Below are 19,134 nucleotides of genomic sequence, written 5' to 3' on the forward strand. Positions count from 1 at the left end.
TAATAGCTCAGTGTCATGTATTGACACCAGATATAAAAGCTGGGGTGACCATGCTTTTACTGTTGCAGCCCCTAAATTGTGGAATACTTTACCTACAGTACAAAAAACAAACCTAGTTAAAATTTCTGTATAAATAAATTTGGTAACCTGTGTCCCATCCGATATCTGACCTCTGGACCTTTTCTAAAGGCTCAGAGCATCTGACCTGAAGCTACGATTCTGCACCAACGAGACCCAGGCCACCAGAGAGAAGTTTGTAGACAAGCTTCAAAGACTGGGCTTTGACATATCTGTTCCTGAGGTCTTTTCTCCTCCTCCTGCAGTTGTTGCTGTCCTTAAGGAAAGGAGTTTAAGGCCTCACCTGCTGGTGTATGATGGTAAGTTTTGTTTTTGTCATAACCTGAGGTAGGTACACATAAACTCTCATTTGGATATTCAGTTTCTTGTTTGCTCCCCTGCAGGAGTTCTCCCAGAGTTTGATTTTGTTGATAAGACCAACCCAAACTGTGTGGTCATAGGAGATGCAGCTGAAAATTTTTCTTACCAGAACATGAATGAGGCATTCAGGGTCCTTATAGGCCTGGAGAAGCCAGTGCTGTTCTCTCTGGGCCAAGGGTAGGAGAATTTTCTGTAAACTATTTTACTTAACCAAATCAGCAAAAGTTGGGACAGTATCTAAAATCAAAACTGAAAATAGTGATTGTAAATCATCTGTGTCCTCTATTACATTGAAAACACAGCAGCACATTATTTCATGCGTTACTGTTACAGCTGGTCTTGAGCCAGATGGCACGAGAGGAAGAGAGCTGGACCCAAACTGCAGAGTATGGTTAGGTGGAAACAGAGGTTTCATTATAAGATGACAAGTAACCAGTTACTATGACTCTGATCTGGTGGCGGTGAGGAGAGAGTCGATCCAGGTCAGTGCTGGCAGCAGAGTCAGTAGGCCCGTGTTCATGGATGGCTAAGTTATGACCATGGAGACCAAGAGTGGGGTCATCATCAGTTCACACCAGGACAATAGGAGTTTGTCCACATGTGAGGGTTCAGAGACGGGCAATGATGCTCACCGATACTGGACTGCAATGACTACAATGTTGTTAGGACATTGTTGGCCACCAAAGGACTGGAAACGCAACACATCAGTCACTAGGGGACATTGTTGACTGTCGAAAGACTGAAACACCACCCAGGGGGATAAATACCTCCTGCTCACCACCAGTTGGACAGAACTGATAAATCCTTTTGGATGAGAGGTCAAACATCTTCTACCTAAACCCAAGTCCATTTGATTTTTTTTCTTCAGCTTATTATGACCTGGATGACTGAATTTGCACGGACACAGCCAGGATGACATTGTGCAGGCGAGTTGCTGCTGGAGAAATAAGGCTGACTGCAGAGGCAGGGACTGGTTGTCACAGATGCAGTGTAGCAGGATAGCCAAAGGCAGGCTAGTTTCTCAACCAGGCGATGCTTGGAGGTAATGGTGCAGAAAGAAAAAATGAACAGGTTTACTTGAGAAGTAGTAGACAGTCAAAAAGCAGTGTCCATAGAGGACCCAGACTTCATGGGTGGCGACGCACAATGTCTGCCTGGGTCTTTTGTAACTGTTGAGTGTAATCAGCAGAAATCTCCCACTGCTGCAAGCCACACCTGAGTGTCGGTGTCTGTGGAGGTAGCAGGGGAGAGAAACAGAGAGAGAGGGGGAGAGGAGAGGCAGGGAGCGATGAGCAACCCTGACAGTTACCTCATCAGTTTTATCCTTGGTTCAAAATAAACACTAATTTCAATTCTGATCCCTGATATACAAGTCACTATTTTCAGTTTTAATATTTATATTACATACCATGCCAACGTTTTCTGATTTGGGGTTGTATAATACTCATTCCAGCTAATGAGCATGACATGAAATATAGAACACAATTACAGCGCTAGACAAACAATTCAGTGTTTTACTCTCGTTATAGGAAATACTACAAGGAGACAGATGGTTTGAAACTAGATGTGGGAGTTTACATGAAGGCTTTGGAGGTACAGAAGATGCATAATGTGCATTCATGTATTTTTTTTAAGAATTGATAACAGCAGTTTAGTCCAGGTGAACAGTAACTTATTAATGTAAAATTTTGGTTCCCTCTAGTATGCCTGTGATTTAAAGGCTGAAGTCATTGGAAAGCCATCCCCAGTGTTCTTCCAGAGTGTTCTCAATGACATGGGGCTTCAACCATATGAAGTATGTAACAGCAGGTGATACTACATGTATTGAAGTACAGTTACAGTATATTGCTTGGAAAGGTTTCTTCTGTGCTTTGGCTTAACTTTGGACTGGGAAGCAAGTAAGGGAACTCAGAAGTGCACTTAAAGATGTAGTGGTTGAGGTGGTCTCAGTTGGCTAGTTTATATAGTATATGCACTTCATGATGCCAGAAGCCGCTGTTGTTATTGCCCCTCTGTGTTAACCACAGATCTTATTTAAGGTGTCTAACCATTTTCTTTCCAGTTTAGTATCTGTATATTATATTGTCCATCTTGGAGACCACGGTCAAGGGAGGAGAGGGGAGTAGGGGCTGAAATGGATCAGACAGGTGTGGATAATCTTTAGGTAGGAAATGAGAACAACAGAGGAGATAACCACTGATGCCTCTGATGAAGTAAAGTCAGAATCTTTGAAATTATGCAACTACATTTGTATACTGGTATCAACAACTAATTAAGTTGCTAAACAAGTTCAGTCAGTGGGAGGTATATTGATCCTACAGTCTGGTCACAAGTCTCCTTGCAGGTACCACAAGGTGGAATGAGCTTTGTATGTCATGTTTTGACCTTTTACCTAATTTTGTTAAGGTTGTAGTCACCCCGGCATCAGTATCTTTAGTAGCGTACAGTATGTACTGTATCTCTTAATTTAAGCAAACACGCTAAAAAATGGTCTTAGACTGCAGATAAGTAGCTAATTTAATATCCTGTCATATTATATTTTACTTGTTGCATCACTCTGCATGAGAGCATCTTCAAAGTTCCTTAACCAAATTCTAATATTCTTCCTTTGTCCTCTCTCCTCGCTTGCAGGCGCTAATGATTGGGGATGACCTGGTGAATGACGTAGGGGGAGCTCAGCACTGTGGAATGAAAGGTGTACAAGTCAGGACTGGCAAATACAGGTCAGTGATGATCTTAGTAACGGGAGAAAAAAATTCAGGTTAAATAATAAACTCAGAAATGAAGGCTATTCAGGTAGTCGCCAGAAGAGGGAGCCCATACACCAGGAATGTGAACCGAAGTTTCCTCCATAGCACACTTCCTGAGGGCAAACCACCTCAATCCTTAGACTTCCCGATCTGTTTATTCTCTCTGAAGTTTAGTTTTTTACAAGTGTAATGTTACATAAAATGGGAAATACTCAAGTATGTGTTCTAAATTGTACTGAAGGTTGCAGAGCAGAACATAACAAAAAATGCACTTTGTTACATCTGTCCCTGATGCCAAGGGCAGTGGTTATAGACCACAGATTAGTCAGAAGAGGACCATGCCTGCTGACCTGCTTCACTGTTGTGAACTAGCTTGCAGGTCTCGGTCATATGACCAGAGAACGCTCAGTAACCTTCTTGAGCATCAGTCAGCTTTAGTCCTGTACTAAAGCGCAGTCACTCACTGTAAACCCTTCCTCTGTCTGTGCAGAATTATTTTCGGGTGTTTCGGTGTGTTTCCACTTCCCTTTGTTTTTGTGTACCTTGGCATGTGTGTACATATCTAGTCCATGGTGTGCATGTTCAGAAGTTTACAGTTTGCAATGATTCAGTCTGTGCAAGTATTCTAGAGTAGACTGAATTTTTTTAATTTTGATTCTCATCAGACTGAGCTTTGTGTGACTTCTTCTCTTATCAGCAGAAGTATTTATCAATCCCACTGTGCTTTTTTTTGAGGGCTGCATTGGAGGTGTTGAAGTTATTGAAAACGTTATCAGTTTTTTTGTGTCTTTCTCATATTGTATTCTTTATAAATAACAAAACAAGAAGAAAAACTGAGCCCTTTGCTCTTAGATACTGTTGAAGAATCTGTTGTGCTTCAGATTTATTGCTGTATTATCTGCTTTGAAAAACGGATGCGTTGTCTTTGTGTGTGAGCAGTAGCTAAAACACATTTGTGGATTTTTGCCAGTAACAGGAAACAACACATGTGCATAGATTAGAATTGATGGTTCTAAACTGAGTCATCTTTTACTCATTAAACATAAACACCTCATAATTTTCCAGAAGGATGACATTAACATTAATGTTTCTGTGGGGCTCTGGGTGAGACATGAGATTTAACATTGTTTAGCTAAACAGGCCCAGTGAACCCAGTCTTGCTGGGAGCAGCTATTATAAACCCTCAGTCAGATCTGTGAAAACACAGCTGTTTCCAAGTCAACCAGATGCTGCACAGGCCCCCAGTTCCCATCAGGCTTGGAGAAAAGACTGATTTAAATATCTCAGGCCTGGTGACAAGACAGCAAGGGAAAAAGATACAAATCACAGACAAATGTAATCATATCAGCTTATTTTAAAAAGCCTTATCCTTGACATACTGTTGCTTAGCACAACCCAAATTACTTTAAGCCTTTATTTAGTCAGTCAGATATGGAAACTTTCTCATTTTGCTTGTTTTCACTGTCTACTCTCTCACTGCCCTCACCTTGAACTCATTAAAACAGATGAATTGAATAAATCTTCACATGCTTTGTCAGTTCACCGACTTGTTGACTGTGTCTGTTAAAAACCTACTTTGCACAGTCAGATATTGCATAATGTGTGTTTTACTCTAATCTGTTTTTAATTGTTTGAATATTACAGCATTTTAGGATGTTCAGTTTAAGTCGGTGGATGAGGTTTTCACACGTACAGTGGTCCGTTGTGACTACTTTTTCATATGATGCACAATACTTTACATGAATTACAGACTGAACTCGACAGCAGCTGCAACAAAAAGTGAAATTACAGTGCCTACAAATAATGACTATACTGTAGGTGTAATATAGGGGTAATAGTAGTAAGGGAGTGTTCTGCTTTCATTCAGTTTTTCCTTGTTATTAAACAGTGACCAAAAGGTCTTTGGAAATTAGACTGGGAGCATGGAGATCTGTTGCATAGGAACAGTCTGTCACTCCTGTAATACTCCTTTCCAGAGTATTTTATACATTGTAAATCGGAAATGAGTACCAAAATGCTTAATTTGCTTATTTGCTTAATCCTCAGACTGATATTTCTTGATTTTATATTGTTGTTTTTAATAAAGCTGTGATATTTTCGGGAAACCGTCTTGGACTGCTGTTGGTTTTAAAGTGGATTGAAAGATGTTTATTAAAAATGCTCCACTTTGGGGCAGTGGAACAAGCTGTAAACACATATTTAATGACATGTTGAAGTTTATGCTGTCTTTTGAACATGTTGGCAAACTGTTTCTCTTCGAGACATGGAGCAACATAAGCATTGACACCGGGTCATCTTCTGGCCCCCGGCGATTGAAAGTCCAGCATTCACTCTTCTTTTAGCCCTGTTTTGTCTTATAGATACTGAAAGCTGTACTGTGTTCACCAGCCAGTTACTAAAATATGTGTTTGCAGTGTGTTATCAGTACAAAACTATCAAACAGTTTAGAGTGGTCCCCAGCCCTCCATAGCACAGTACTTCTCCATCTTCAGGTTTGTCTTTTTTTATTGTCATCTGCCGTGGTTTGTGGCCTTGGCTGGTCCTATGTTCTTTGTTTCTGTTCTCTTATCTTCAGTGAACTGGGTAGCTTGAATTTTCATTAAAGCAGGTTCACATCATGCACCATTTGTAAGCCAGTGTAATTGCTACTCTTAGCCAACAGAATTAACTTCTGAACCATTTGGTATGCTGTTTGCTGCTCTGTGCATCTGTGATAGTCAAAGAAGTTGAATTTTAGGCTTTCGAATTAAACATACAGCCTCAGTATTTGCATTTGTAACTCTGCTGAGGAGAATGTAGAGTAGTGATGTGTCTGATCAAAACACATTATTGAGAAAGGTATTTTGAATGAGTGCCAGTGGTTTAGAGGAAGGCCCTTACTGGATTCCCATTGGAATCTGGCACAGAACACACAGTAAACAGTTTCACACACCAGCAACCATCTTCAAAATGGTTTACATTGAAAGCCTCTCCCTGTGGCCACACTTGACTACTAATCTAAGTGTTTTCCAAGTAGGCCGAGCCAGATTAAACCTCTCCAGAGAGACCTAGTCCCTGAAGGTACAAACTATGAACCACTTTGTTGAAACTGCACCCTGGATCGTGCCCTTTCTGTCTCTAGTCGTCACTGAGGGACCCAACAGGAAGTGAGCATTGCAGGGAGGTCAGTAGCCATGTGATTATCTTGGAGATGAGTTTTTCTTGAGTATTTTTTCCTGTGCTATGGGTGGGTCACACTTGCACTGATATGCCAAGCTCTAGAAACATGCTAATGCTAGCATGTTGGTGGGCAAACATAGCATCAGACCAGTTTATTGTTGCATTCATGCCTGCTTGGCTGAATGGAAAAACAGAAACGCCTTACATTCTTTCTTACAGACTCTGGAGCTTTCACCCATTTGTTGCACCACATAAATGTAAGATAAGCCTATATTAGCAGCTTTATATTTTGTTACATATTTGTAGCTGTTTGCTAACAAGTGAAAAAAAGAGGCATGCAAATAGTATCTTTTTAATTAGTTGAATCAACTGTATGTGTGGTAATGTTGAAATCTCTTCAGATGTAACTGCCAGCGATTAAGTATTTACAGCCATTTTGCTACTGGGGTGTTGGCTCTTCTGTCGTCCACCGTACAGTAGACAACCCTGTTTGAGTTGGGTAACAACACGATCTTTCCTTCAATTTTACTTTTTTGCTTTGAGTGGTAGCAACTGTAGAATATATAGGAAAAAATGACATTACAGCCTCGGGGTCCTACTGGCATGACTACTGTGAGTGCAACGTGCAGCATAAAGTGCAATGATTAACACACACCTTATCAGTGAAGCTGTTATACTCATGCAAAAACACATGCACACATGCTGTATTGTGCACTGAATAACATCAGTTAGAACACACAGTTCTCACCAGATGGTCAGCACCAGCAGACCCAGGAAGGATCTAGAGTGAGGGTGAAAAGGCTGTGGCTTCATGTCGTAGTGAATTTCTCTGATGTGATTTATTAGGTCTTTTGTTTAGACACCGGGTAGTGGTGTTGGGTGGTACTGTACAGTTCGTTTGTCTCACAAAGGTCACTGAAAATGTTTTACAACACATTTCTTTCTGAGCATCTCCTTGCACCAATAAACTGTATAATTGTCCTCATCAGTCCAGGTCAGGTTCAAAGGAACTAGTCACCAGTCCCTCCCTCCCCATAGCCCAGACTGAGCTGAGTGAGGATATCCAAGCACATTTCCACTGGTCCCCCTATTGAAGTTATGCAAATAAAGTCATTATTGTGAACAGAAGGAAGGACTTCTTGAGCCAAAAGGTTGTAAGAGTAAAGTACACACAGGTGAAAGATCTTTGCAATCAGCTTAATATAATACCATGGTCAGGATTTTTGTAATAACTCAAGTACTAGCACAATATTGTGTCAAAAGGATATTTTCAAAAGTTTACTTCCGGAGTACCCAGCAGCTCATGCAGCAGAGACTTAACAACTCTCCAATCTGAATAAATACACAGGTTGGATGACTGACTGACTGAATGAAAAGCTTCAAGTGTGAACATTTCACTGTGTTTTGTGTGTGTCTACAGAAAGGTAATGCTCTCTCCCTCTGACACAAACAGCCTATCAGATCTCTGTTCTTGTGAACCAAACAGACGTTTGACTGAACACAGCACAGCAGTGTTAGGTTTATGGATGGGCTTTGTCCTTTGTAAGTCTGTGACACTGAACCTTGACATGTAGTCTGTGCATGGCTGTGGTTGCAGCTTAATCTCCTTTATAAGCTGTGCTCTGCCCCTGGGATGGCTCACAGGTACATACTGTATTTCAGCCTAGCTTTTCTTTCAGTCTGCTACTGGTGTCCTATAGCTTCAATGGCTGTGATTATGTACATGGTTTCAGGTGTTCGCCCGTCAGACAGGGAGGGATTGTTTGGAACATATGTGACTTACCATATTTCAAGGCCTTGTTTGTATGTATTACTTATGATGATTATGTAGTCTCTTTCACACCTGATAATCCCTTATAATTCTCTTTTTGGAGCACACTCTTCTAGAACAGGATTAAACGTACCGGAGCAGGTTATGCTTGAGTTGCATTTTCTCTCTGTGTCTAGAGTGTCTTGACCTTTGTGAGCTGGTTTTCTCTGTAAAGTAGAACAGTCATTTTACAGTGTCTAGTACAACAGTCTCATGCACTGTCATGTTTGCCACTGTTAGCACATTAGTGTGTGGGAAGGAAGTGAAGTTATCTCATTTCGCACTTCTTCACTGAGGCTGTGGGCTATAAATTTAAGCACTTGTCAACTCGATAGTGACAGTGTTTCTAAATGCGTCACTGTGCCGCCACAAAGACCATTTACACCAATCCAGTGAATTATGCTGTGTGCACAGGCTGGCTTTTGAACTGAAGCAGAATCTGCAGGGACCCTCACGTCATCAGAGGAGCTGAAATCAAGAGCACTGTGGTAAAACACTGTGACCCAGAGCAGCAGAGACGAAACACACATATGCATAATTGGACATAAACTCATGTGCTTGTTTTGTTTTAGAGAACTTTATTTGACCACAAGTGTGCATAATGTCAAAACAAGGTGTAATGGAAAGATAATGCGCATATAACAGTGTCTGAGCAGCCTCTCAGTATCTCCTTTGTCAGTCAGCAGCAAGACTTTGGCAGGATATTTGCAAGTTAAAATAGGGAAATACGTGTTGCATAAGGTTTATATTTCCACTGCTGGATTTTCCTCCTTTTTAACAGATAACACATGGTAGCTGGGTTTTGTTGGTTGAATTGCTTCCCTCGCTGCTCCCACCTTATCTATATGTGCCCATATCCATACGGTGGGTTCTTCATTTCATTCTCCTTCCTTTCCTTAGGATTGCCACAATTAAAATGTGTACAAATTACTAAACATTTTACATACATCAGTACAAATGAGTGATAAAATTAAGAAATTATATTTTCTTTAATTGTCTTTACCATAAGCATATAGATAGAATAAATCAGATTTGTGGTTAAGGGCAGCATTTACCTCAATTTCATACAGTGCCCTTTATTAACTTAGTTTAATCTGTGTTTTCATTCCATTCTCATGGATTTGAATCAGCAGCTTTGTGGGGAGTGTAAACACAGTCGGTCCTGGGAATGATGTCCAGCACTGTGTTATTGGCTCAAAACCCAGCCCTCTTCAAATGATGACACAGACTAATGGCAGAAAGTCTAAAATGTCCATGGAAACTTCTCCAACCACTATTGCAATATAGTCCTGTTGTACACTATCTGTATGATCAGTATATTCCAGATGCTTATATTTTGCCAAAATATGGCTGAACACAGCTATATTTAGCCAAAGTACATTTATTGTATGTACTCAGCCACACAAGCAGTGAGATTTTTCTGCTAAAAACATAGGTTTTCAGTAAAGCGTGTGGATAACTTGTGCCTTGTCACATACAGGAGATGGTTTTAGGTCACTGTGGTCACAAGTTAGCTTCCTAAAGTACAATACAACTTAATGAATGTCAAAGTGTGACCATGTGACAAGTGGAGTTCGGGATGGATGTGGCAGTAGCTGCACAAAGAGGTCAAAGAGCCTGATGAGACTCCACTGGGTGCTGGAGTCTGGCCTAACATCGCTCACTGCCTGGGGACAGCTTCTCCTGCCTGCAGGCTTCTCTAAAGCCTGCCGTGTCTTATAAGTCGTTGAGATATTAATAATTAACCTGAGCTTTTTTCACGGTGAGACTAGACTCCCACGACGAGACAAAGGAGCCGGCCAGGCCTCGACCACTGAGCCCCTCAATGGCACTTTTCCACCCATGAGAGAGAGAGAGAGAGAGAAAGAAAAGGAGTGAGAGTGTGAGAGAATCAGAGAACTAAAGCCCACAGATGGCAGGCTGAAACATAGCACTGCCTCTTAAATACATGGACACAGCCCCTTAGCTGTTTCAATGGCGATTCAATCCTCTTGCAATTACCAATAGACAGGATGCTTGGCTGGGGGGATTTGGGCTCTTGCCTGGTCTCTTCTGGAGCCATTTTTCTCCCTGATGGTTTGTGTGTATGTGTGTGGGTGGTTGCATGAGTGCATTTTCTGTATCAGAAGCAGGTGACTCAGCAGTCCAGTACAGCTAACAAAAACACACACACACACACACACTCCCACACAAATGAAGGCTCAGCATATCATCAGCGGCAAGGCTAATAACATGCTGATGAAAGAAATGTGGTTAGATCTGGGTCGCATGAAGTTCGGCACAACACCGACATGGCAGCTGTTAAGAAGTTGGTCAAATAAAGAGGAAATGTTTTTATCAGGTGGATCAGTTTAAAGTTTGAACTGATGACTGTGATGACAAAATGTTAAACTTAACACAAAGTTTTTTAAAGACTTCTGCAGTGTTTTAGCATTGCTCACAAAGTGGTGGGGCATTTTAGCAAATCTTCTTTTTTATTCCATGCGTTCATTTGTTGTCAGCGTACATTTCCCACAATGCAGTGTGTTTTTACATACTGTACATACATTAATTTTTTTTATATGAATGAAATAAACAGTAACTGAAACAGTTGGATAAACAGTTGAAACTGTGAGAAGTGGTTGAAATGTCTAGCTTCTACCACTCTAGTTCAATTGTATGGAAAAAACTCATACTGTAGTAATATCTGCATATTTGGAACATCATGGTTGTTGCTGATGACGGGGTATAATAGAGCTGTGAGGGTCCATCTGATTAATAAAAAAGTTACAGATCTAGAGGATGTTTCGACAAACTTGCAATTGATTTTCATAAATAGAAATGAGTGGAAATCAGCGACAGAACGTGTCAAAATCTTAAACTACGCAGCAGGCATTTGAAGCTTTGGGCTGTTCTCTGTACAAGAGTTAGATGTATACATGCAAAAGCACTAGTGTAAATCATTTTGGTCTCTGAAAGACCAGAAGTGAAGGTTTCTGGTTTATGTTCTGTTCGTTTGGCCCCAGATGTGTTTGCAGTTGGGAAGGACAGAAAGTTTCTAGCGGGTGGTTGTGACAGTTGAGGATACTCTTTGTCTTTCTCTCTCTCACACACACACCCATACTCACAGGAGGCATTCAGAGAACTACATGATGGAAAAAAATCAAGTGGCTTTTCGTGCTGCAACCAGGGAATCCCCTTTGTGTTCTGCTCTACTGGAAAAAAACATATTGCCTGTGTAAAAATGATACCGCAGCTGTTTGCTGATTATGACTCAACATTATAGAGCCTTTGTACACTGAGGTGATAATGGTGGCTGCATGGCCACAAACTCAGCAGTGTATGTGAAGGCTCCAGCTGAGCATCTGTTATTTCTGTTGCCATAGCACACATGTAACGTGGTGACTTCCCCAGTTTATTTAGACTGTTTTTCAGAGGCTGCAGCTGTATTATTTCAAGGGTGTTATCGTTGTCGTGTTACGGCTCTGTAAATATCAGGTAGATGAGAAAGGAAAGATGAAAAGTGAGACTGAAGTGAATGATGATAAAACCAGACTGGGATATCTTAACTGGCTGGAGTCTTCTTCTCCCCCCCCCCGTTTTAATTTTCCTGAGGATCCTGATACAACATCAGTCTTTCCCATGACCTTTTATTTATAACTAACTCTTTCCGTATCAGGTGAGGGGAGAAAGTTTTGTCTTATGTTAGTATCTTATGTCGCCCACAAGGCTTGACTGAACATAAAGGCTAGTGATCACCAGGATGTGTTCTCCTTCAGGTTATGGTTATATAGTCTGCTTTAGTGTGAGAAAGGGCAGTGTTTTGGTCTAGTATGAAAAACACACTTGCACACAAGTGAACTGGGTTTAGTGCTTTTATGTGTCTGACTGGCAGGCTCACTCTTTTCCTTTCAGTATTGTTGTAGTGCTCATAAATGTCATCCCCCACTTGGGGCGTTACTGCCTTATTTGGGGCAGAGGATTTTACAGAGAAAATAACATCATAAAAACTTATCACCAAAGATTGTAATTGTATGATGTTCCTTTCGTTTGTCATTGCTGTTAGCTTCCACTTGTTAAACCTGTTTTTTGATGCAGTTTGTGTTTTTGTGTTTTACTTGTGCTGTTGTGAGTTTCAACACACTTTCTTCTATTAAAAAAGTTTTTTTCCTTTAATAAATGCACCTGCAGTTTAGGCACAAATCATTTGGCCTCTTAAGAGCTGTTACTTGGTGCTTATTACTTTAAAATCAGCTTTGATTCCCAGGCGTTTTGGTTAGACTGGCTGCCTAACGAATGCTAACCTCAGCTCATTAGGAACCCTCTTTGTAGCAGCGTTTGTGATTTTACATTAGTTTTTGAATGCTTCATGATGAGTATACACAATTTCGTCTACACCCATTAAACAGTGCAATCTGTTAGCAACAGACATTCAAAATTTGCGAAAAACAAGATATTTCTGTGTTGAAATCCAGCTGCTAGGAAACAGATTGTTTTCTGTCATTGCCTTCAGACCAAAACATTGCTCTGAGTGTCGTGCATTATTGACTCAGGTTGAGCCTTTCATCTCTGCCTTCATGTACTACCTTGTCATGTATTACATGTACTACCTTGTCATGTATTACATGTACTACCTTATCTGCAGTGTCAAGCGGAAGGCATATGCAGCAAAGGTGAGGAGGCTATGAGAGAAGTGTAAATTGAGATTGGGCAGATTGTTTGAGGCAGTTTTGTTTCCTTCTGTGCATGTGTGTCAGTTTGTACAAGCATTAACTGATAGGAAGGTTATGGTGCCTTTAATTTTGTGGCACTGAACCGAATATACCTGAGAAAAGTACAGAAGAAGCCTCCCTCATATTCTAATATTAAACAAACCCCCTTCCTTTGTTTCTATGTTGTGCCTAATCTTTCTCTGTCTTTGATGCACAGCTGACTTTCGCACACAAGTGCACTTCCTGTACAAGTCATACATTCACTTTCATTTTGAGTTACTTTTTTTTTTTGGCCTTTAGATAGATACTTTATTGTCATTGCACTGAAAAAAAAACAATACAACGAAACATCTTTTTAAAAATTATATTCAAAGTGGGTTGTAGAAGGGCAGACAGGAAATGGGAAACCTGCAACAAAGGTTGGAGGTCTGATTCAAGCTGCCGATGTCGTGCACATACTATGCCTGAGTAAGTGGTGTGCCGCACCGTAACCATTCGACTATCGGAGATGGCATTGGCATCCTGGTTGATAAAATTATTTGAATGATAATCAGTTACCAAAATCATTGTTGATTCACTTAGGTCAGCTACTGTAATTGTTTCACCATCACCCAAATCCATACTTGTCGTGCTTCTTTAGCTCCTTGTCCACTCACAGTCCAAACCTTGTGATCATTTACTAACTTTGTGGTTTTCGATATTGTAGCAGCTGTGCTAAATTCTTGGCTGCTTCCCATCTCCTACCTCATAGCTGACCTCATCCCTGTGTGAAGGCTGTACACTGTCTGTCAGGCTCTGGGACCAAACCCATCTCTTCACATGTATTGATATTACATTGAGCTGAAGGACATGCAGTGAGCCATAGATTACCTCATCTGTAACTTTAGCTGCATTGTGCTGAATTTTGCATGGTCACATTGACCTGGTTACCTCTGCATTATTCATGGCAATGGGAGGAAAGCAACAAAATGAATACACATGCATGCATATCTAAAAGGCAGAGGCCAGGGGAGATGTAAAAGATGCAATCAGTTTGGAGAGACAGTGTGGCTGATACTGTCGGATTCACTGCGTGAGACATAAGAAGCCTGTACGTGCGTGTGTGAACTCACTCAGTCCTCAGGCAAAATATGGTGTGGGGGCAATCCAGCACAGGAGACATAACACTCTGACCATTAGTGGACCAGCTCACATATCCCAAGCCCTGGCAGCTGATAGACCTGTGTAAACACATGGCACAGTTTCACCGTATTCACTGTGGCTTCAGTATTCAACACCTCTTTCACACCCCAGCACCACCCCAACCTCTTCTTTCTGTTGCTACACTTGGGCAGCTAACAAATATTTGCCATGATCCTCTGCAAGCTCTCAGAGGGCAGGATTAACGATGGTGTTTGCTGCATACCCATGGCTAGACAAAGCTTTCTCCATCTGGAGCTCCAACCTTTGATTGGTGAACAGAGGCAGCCTGGTCAAGGCAGCCAGGGGGAGGGAGATAGTATAGTCACCACTTAAATTAATAAATAAACAGGAGCCCTGGATGAAGGGGGCAACTCTTGTCTTTTGATGTAGTGGGGTGCAAAAGGATTCTGCATGCTGGCCTTGGTCTGGGCCTGGGCCTGGTGCCATGCCAAAAGGATCAAATTTCCCCAATCAGCTGATTAAACTGTCATATGTGCATCCATTACTGGGCTCTGAGTGGCAGATAGACAAGAAAGGCAAGGCTGTCCTGTGTCTCCTGTTCAGGAAATCAGATTGCTAAAGATCAAAGCCTTGGTCTGTGGTTAATATTTTTTGCCTGTGATCATTATGTTTATTTGTAGATATCTTTATTTAGTTTGGGTGATGCATGCAGAATTGTGCTCATACAGTAATGTTCTTGATTAATACTGTACACAGGGCTTGAAACTCAAGAGGTAGACTACTTAAAATCTAATAGAAAAATCTGAAATCATAAAACATGTTCCACAAAATAACTGATTACAACTTACCAGAATTTGACATTCAAGATTCCAATTTGCAATTTGCACCCTGGCTTTAAATTGCATTCTGAGTGGTCTAAAAAGCTCTTAAAAAGTCTTAAATTTAACTTGATGAAACCTGCAGAAACCCTGAGCCAGGTATTTTTGGAACTTGTGGTTGTCATTTGTTCTGTTATAGTTGCCTGTGTGTATTTATAGATATGTTAAAAAAGTCTGCAACACCATGTGGCAGCTGGTGATAGACAGAAAACATGCACCACCATGGAGGGACTTTAGGCAAGTAGCTACATAGACACGCTTAAAAATTAACTGGATAAGCTTTTTAGCATGTTGTTGTTTATTTAAGTGAACTCCAGTGATCATTCCAAGAGGACATTGACCCCTTTTATTACCAAAACTTTCCCCTGAAGCTAAACGAAACAGCCTGTAGAGTAATTCTGCCTGGTTCTGCTTTGCCTTTCCCGAATCTTCCTACACCATGATATCCTGCTCTTTACCACTCTATACATTCAACATTGTTAATGTGGCTGATAGTATCACACTGTTAGTCCTTCTTGTATGTGGACTGTTTGTTCCTTTGCTGCGTGTCTGTAAGCGTGTGTTCCTTCCTCAGGCTCAGTGATGAAAGCCACCCGACTGTGACGGCCGACGGCACTGTAGACAACCTGGCCCAGGCTGTGGACATGATCCTGAATCAGAGGGGGCACTGAGTACAAGGCAGTGAACACTGGTAACTTTCCACTTACTGTGTCTGTGGCTGATATAGGCTGGTAGTATTTTCATATAGATCTAAGTTTCTAATGGGAAGGGTGTACTTCATTGAGGTAATTCAACAAACACGTCAAAACGCCACAACACTAAATACCATCCAAATATTGTATATCTTGTAACTGTCACAGCTCATTACACTGGCAAATTTGGGCACTACCCACCCACCTGGTGCTCCACATAATGTAAAACAAACTGGAATAAGATTTGCAGAACTGTTACCCAAGTCTGCAAGAGATACACTCTAGAACTGCACTGTGCATTTGTCAGTACATGATTGGCATAGATAAGATGCCTCAAGCTGACATGAATGTGTACCCAGCTGCTAACTGACAGAAGGGAAAAGTAATGCAGAGTGTCCTCACTCTCTCCTAATGTTATGCAGTCTGATTCTTTGAGTAGCTCCTGTACATGGAAGCAGCTTGTATTTACAACTGAAAGGTTTTACGTAGGTAATTGTTGCTTACTCCCTAACAAGCACAGCCTTGATAAATTAACAGGGAACAGTCAGTTATGCAAGTACTTTGATTACTATTAGTAGGCCTAAAGCTATTTTAGTGGTCTGTGTGTTGCTAAATGGCACATCATTACAGAACTTTAAAAAAAAAACAGAGGAAGGCTTCATTGGCTCAAAGCAATGGCGACATTTTGGCCTTGACCCTGTTTGAAAATTATATCCGAGCAGCATATGTTTTACACAGAGAAATGACTGGAAATGGGAAGTGAGCTGGACTGAGAGATGATAAATGCAGAACCCAGCTGAGGGTGATGAATTACGCTGGTGCTTACGCTCATGTTTCTCCTTCTGTAAACAAAGTTGACATGAGCTCTCCATCATCAGAGTGAAGTGAACTGTCTTTATTTGTTTGACTGTAAACCACCTCTGCTGGGGATTGTCCCGTCATATGTTCCACTCAATAAACGTACTGCATTCACTTCTTTATCTGCAGTGAGGTTAGATAAAATGATGAGTAGAAAACATTATATATTGGGTTTTTGTGTGCCAGCTGGATCATTGAGGCCTCTGGAAGTGGGGCGGAAAACAAATGATTCCCCATCACTGCCCCCAAGGTTTCAGTGTACCAAATACATTCATCAAGAACAAAAGCCCATTGGTGAGTGATTCATTGAGGTCTTTTTGGTTCACTTCACCATTAGCTGACACAAGCTTGAATGTTATTAGGCAATTAAAGGTAATGAAATGCTACATAGTCTTATGAAACTGTCTCTGAGCTGGCTGTATACTCTTGATTTTGAACTCGTTTTCTAACTGCTTACAAACTATTTGACTCTTTTGCCCATTAAATTGCAGCCTGTTGGCCTTGTATGGAGCTATTAAACAGGTATTTGACTATTCTCAAATGAGTTCACTTGCTTTTAACTAGGTTGTGTTTTTTTTGACAGTTCATGAAAGGATAGAAATTCTGAGGGATGTAGACCACAGTTTTCAACACCTCAAACACATAACCAGAGCTAGCTGGTTTCGGCGCAAGGTCAGTTTACCTTACAAATAATAGAGATGACCTCATTTCATTTGTATGACCTTACTGCCATAGGAGAGTACTGACAGACTTATACTGTCGAATGCATGACTGACTGACACTGTTGTTGTGGAGGTTAATGGTACAGCAATTTATCATCTCTGTACTTTTTTTGCCCTTTTTATGCCTACATGCTAGTGATAGCTGTGTGTTCTTACTCTCAAGTAAATAATCACTTCAATCAACTGGCAGGAAGTTGAGAAAGACCAATTTTAATCACTGATTAATTATGCCAAGCAATTTATCAAATTAAAATGCCAAATATTTGTAGGGTCTTTCTAATCTAATGTAAGAATTTGCAGGGTTTACATTAAAACTGTGATAGAGACATTCCAAAATCACAAAGTACTAGTAAATACCCTGGCCTCACGTTGCCTTATTTATTAGTATGATACTTAGCAAATTAAGGTCCAATATTTTGACATTTTTGATTATTGTATCAAAAATATTAATTATATAAAAGTCATATGTCATCAAAAATCTAAATCAGCCTGTCTATTCTATTAAATAGGAAATAAAATGTGGCTATCAATGACAGTTTCAGCTTAATTCAGAGGAAAAAATGTTTTTCTGTTCTAAGTGGAAGAGTGCCAACACTTATAACCACATCTATACATCTTTGTAGAGTATACTCTACACACTGCTGCAGTGCGTCTCTGAGCCAACATTCATATGTTGGGTTTTTTTTTTGTCATCTGTTTGGGTTAGGATCTTGTTACACAGCACTCACACTGCTGCTCTTGTAACGCACCTGGATTTATCCACCTTAACAACCACCAGCTGTGTCTTACCTTGAACTTTCATCTCTGCTCATTTGGCTCTTCCTGTTTGACAGGAAATGGCAGGTCAGCTGACCAGACAATGTCACACACCTGCAGCTCTAAATGCACCGTTATCCATGGAAACATGCACTTGTTTTGACAGCAGCCAGTAAGTTTTGCCCTCCCTTCTGTGTATAGAGTGCCTGTCTGTGTGGAGGTCCCTTGCTTTTACTCGCCAAGCCAGATGGTTTCCCCACATTTCATCAGTCTCCTTCCCATGTGGGCAACTGTGCCAACAGCACTCAATGCCATGGGAGGGCTCTAAAACTTCTGTTGGGTTTGGAGCCAAGGCCTGCATTTCCACCCTCTCCTGGCTGCCTCCAGCCCCACCCCATTCTTCCCTCAGAGTCTTTACAAGCAATCTGAAAAGTCTCTCAGTTAATACACAGAGCAGTCTGTACTCCTCTGACATGGCCACCGCCGTCACAGGCCCCTCAGCGGCCACGACCTCTGCTCAACTGCCCACATAAAGTCTCTGAGGCTTGGCTCCTCAGACACAAAGCATGACCCTCTGATGTCATACCCATTCATGCGTGTATGTATAATGTATGTCACCATGAAGTGTAAACTAACTGTCTATGTCAGTAACAGGTCTGAAGGCCTCACAGATGACCTCAGTGTTGCAGCTGTCTGTCTCTGTGGTGGCTCTCCCCGATGAGAATGTCCAGTTGCTTTTTTATAAAAGCTAAAGGAATGGACACACATTTGATGCCACAGTTGTTTTGCTGAAGTGACGCTTCCTGCACTAAACTTTACAAGTCTTAACAATGACTTTATATGAAAAGGCTTGTGTGGTCAGACAGAAGAGACTAGTCTAAAAAGTCACTTGTACCTCATGCAGAGTTTGTGTTTCAGTCTTGAATCAGTTCAACAAAGGGTGTGGGTGAGATTCAATACTGCAGCTACCTGCAAATACAATAAGGTAGTGATACACACTAATAACTGAAAGCACTTTTAGGATTTTCACTTTGCAGTAAAGTATGTGCTTCCTTTGTTTAGCTCACATTTGCTCAACTGCAAATGTTCTGTGGCCAGGTGGTACTTCTAAAGTGCTATTTACTCCAACCACATGTGAGCTGCCAAGCAGGGGTGGGCATAAAACACAAGCATCAACATTCAGTTCATGTTGCATACTGTTAGACTTTTTTTTTTTTTTTTTTAAAATATTCCCTAC

The 19,134-nt window shown here is 41.0% G+C and overlaps 1 protein-coding gene across 6 annotated transcripts in view; it reads left to right on the forward strand.

Annotated features, from left to right (window-relative positions):
- Positions 1-19,134, forward strand: part of lhpp (phospholysine phosphohistidine inorganic pyrophosphate phosphatase) — a 111,627-nt gene that overhangs the window by 72,458 nt on the left and 20,035 nt on the right. For 2 of the 6 annotated variants that reach the window (XM_020605193.1, XM_020605192.1), the window contains exons 2-7: positions 190-377; positions 462-615; positions 1,968-2,031; positions 2,141-2,233; positions 3,070-3,161; positions 15,444-15,560. In XM_020605193.1, the coding sequence (XP_020460849.1) occupies positions 190-377; positions 462-615; positions 1,968-2,031; positions 2,141-2,233; positions 3,070-3,161; positions 15,444-15,540 (688 nt within the window). In that variant the 3' untranslated portion in view covers positions 15,541-15,560. Of the gene's footprint in view, positions 1-189; positions 378-461; positions 616-1,967; positions 2,032-2,140; positions 2,234-3,069; positions 3,162-15,443; positions 16,969-17,002; positions 17,092-19,134 lie in introns of those variants that run through there. The other 4 variants (XR_002275339.1, XR_002275338.1, XM_020605194.1 and 1 more) reach the window with 4 other exon arrangements.

This window comes from Monopterus albus, unplaced genomic scaffold (genome assembly GCF_001952655.1).
Source record: "Monopterus albus unplaced genomic scaffold, M_albus_1.0 scaffold69.1, whole genome shotgun sequence".
Lineage (NCBI taxonomy): Eukaryota > Metazoa > Chordata > Actinopteri > Synbranchiformes > Synbranchidae > Monopterus > Monopterus albus.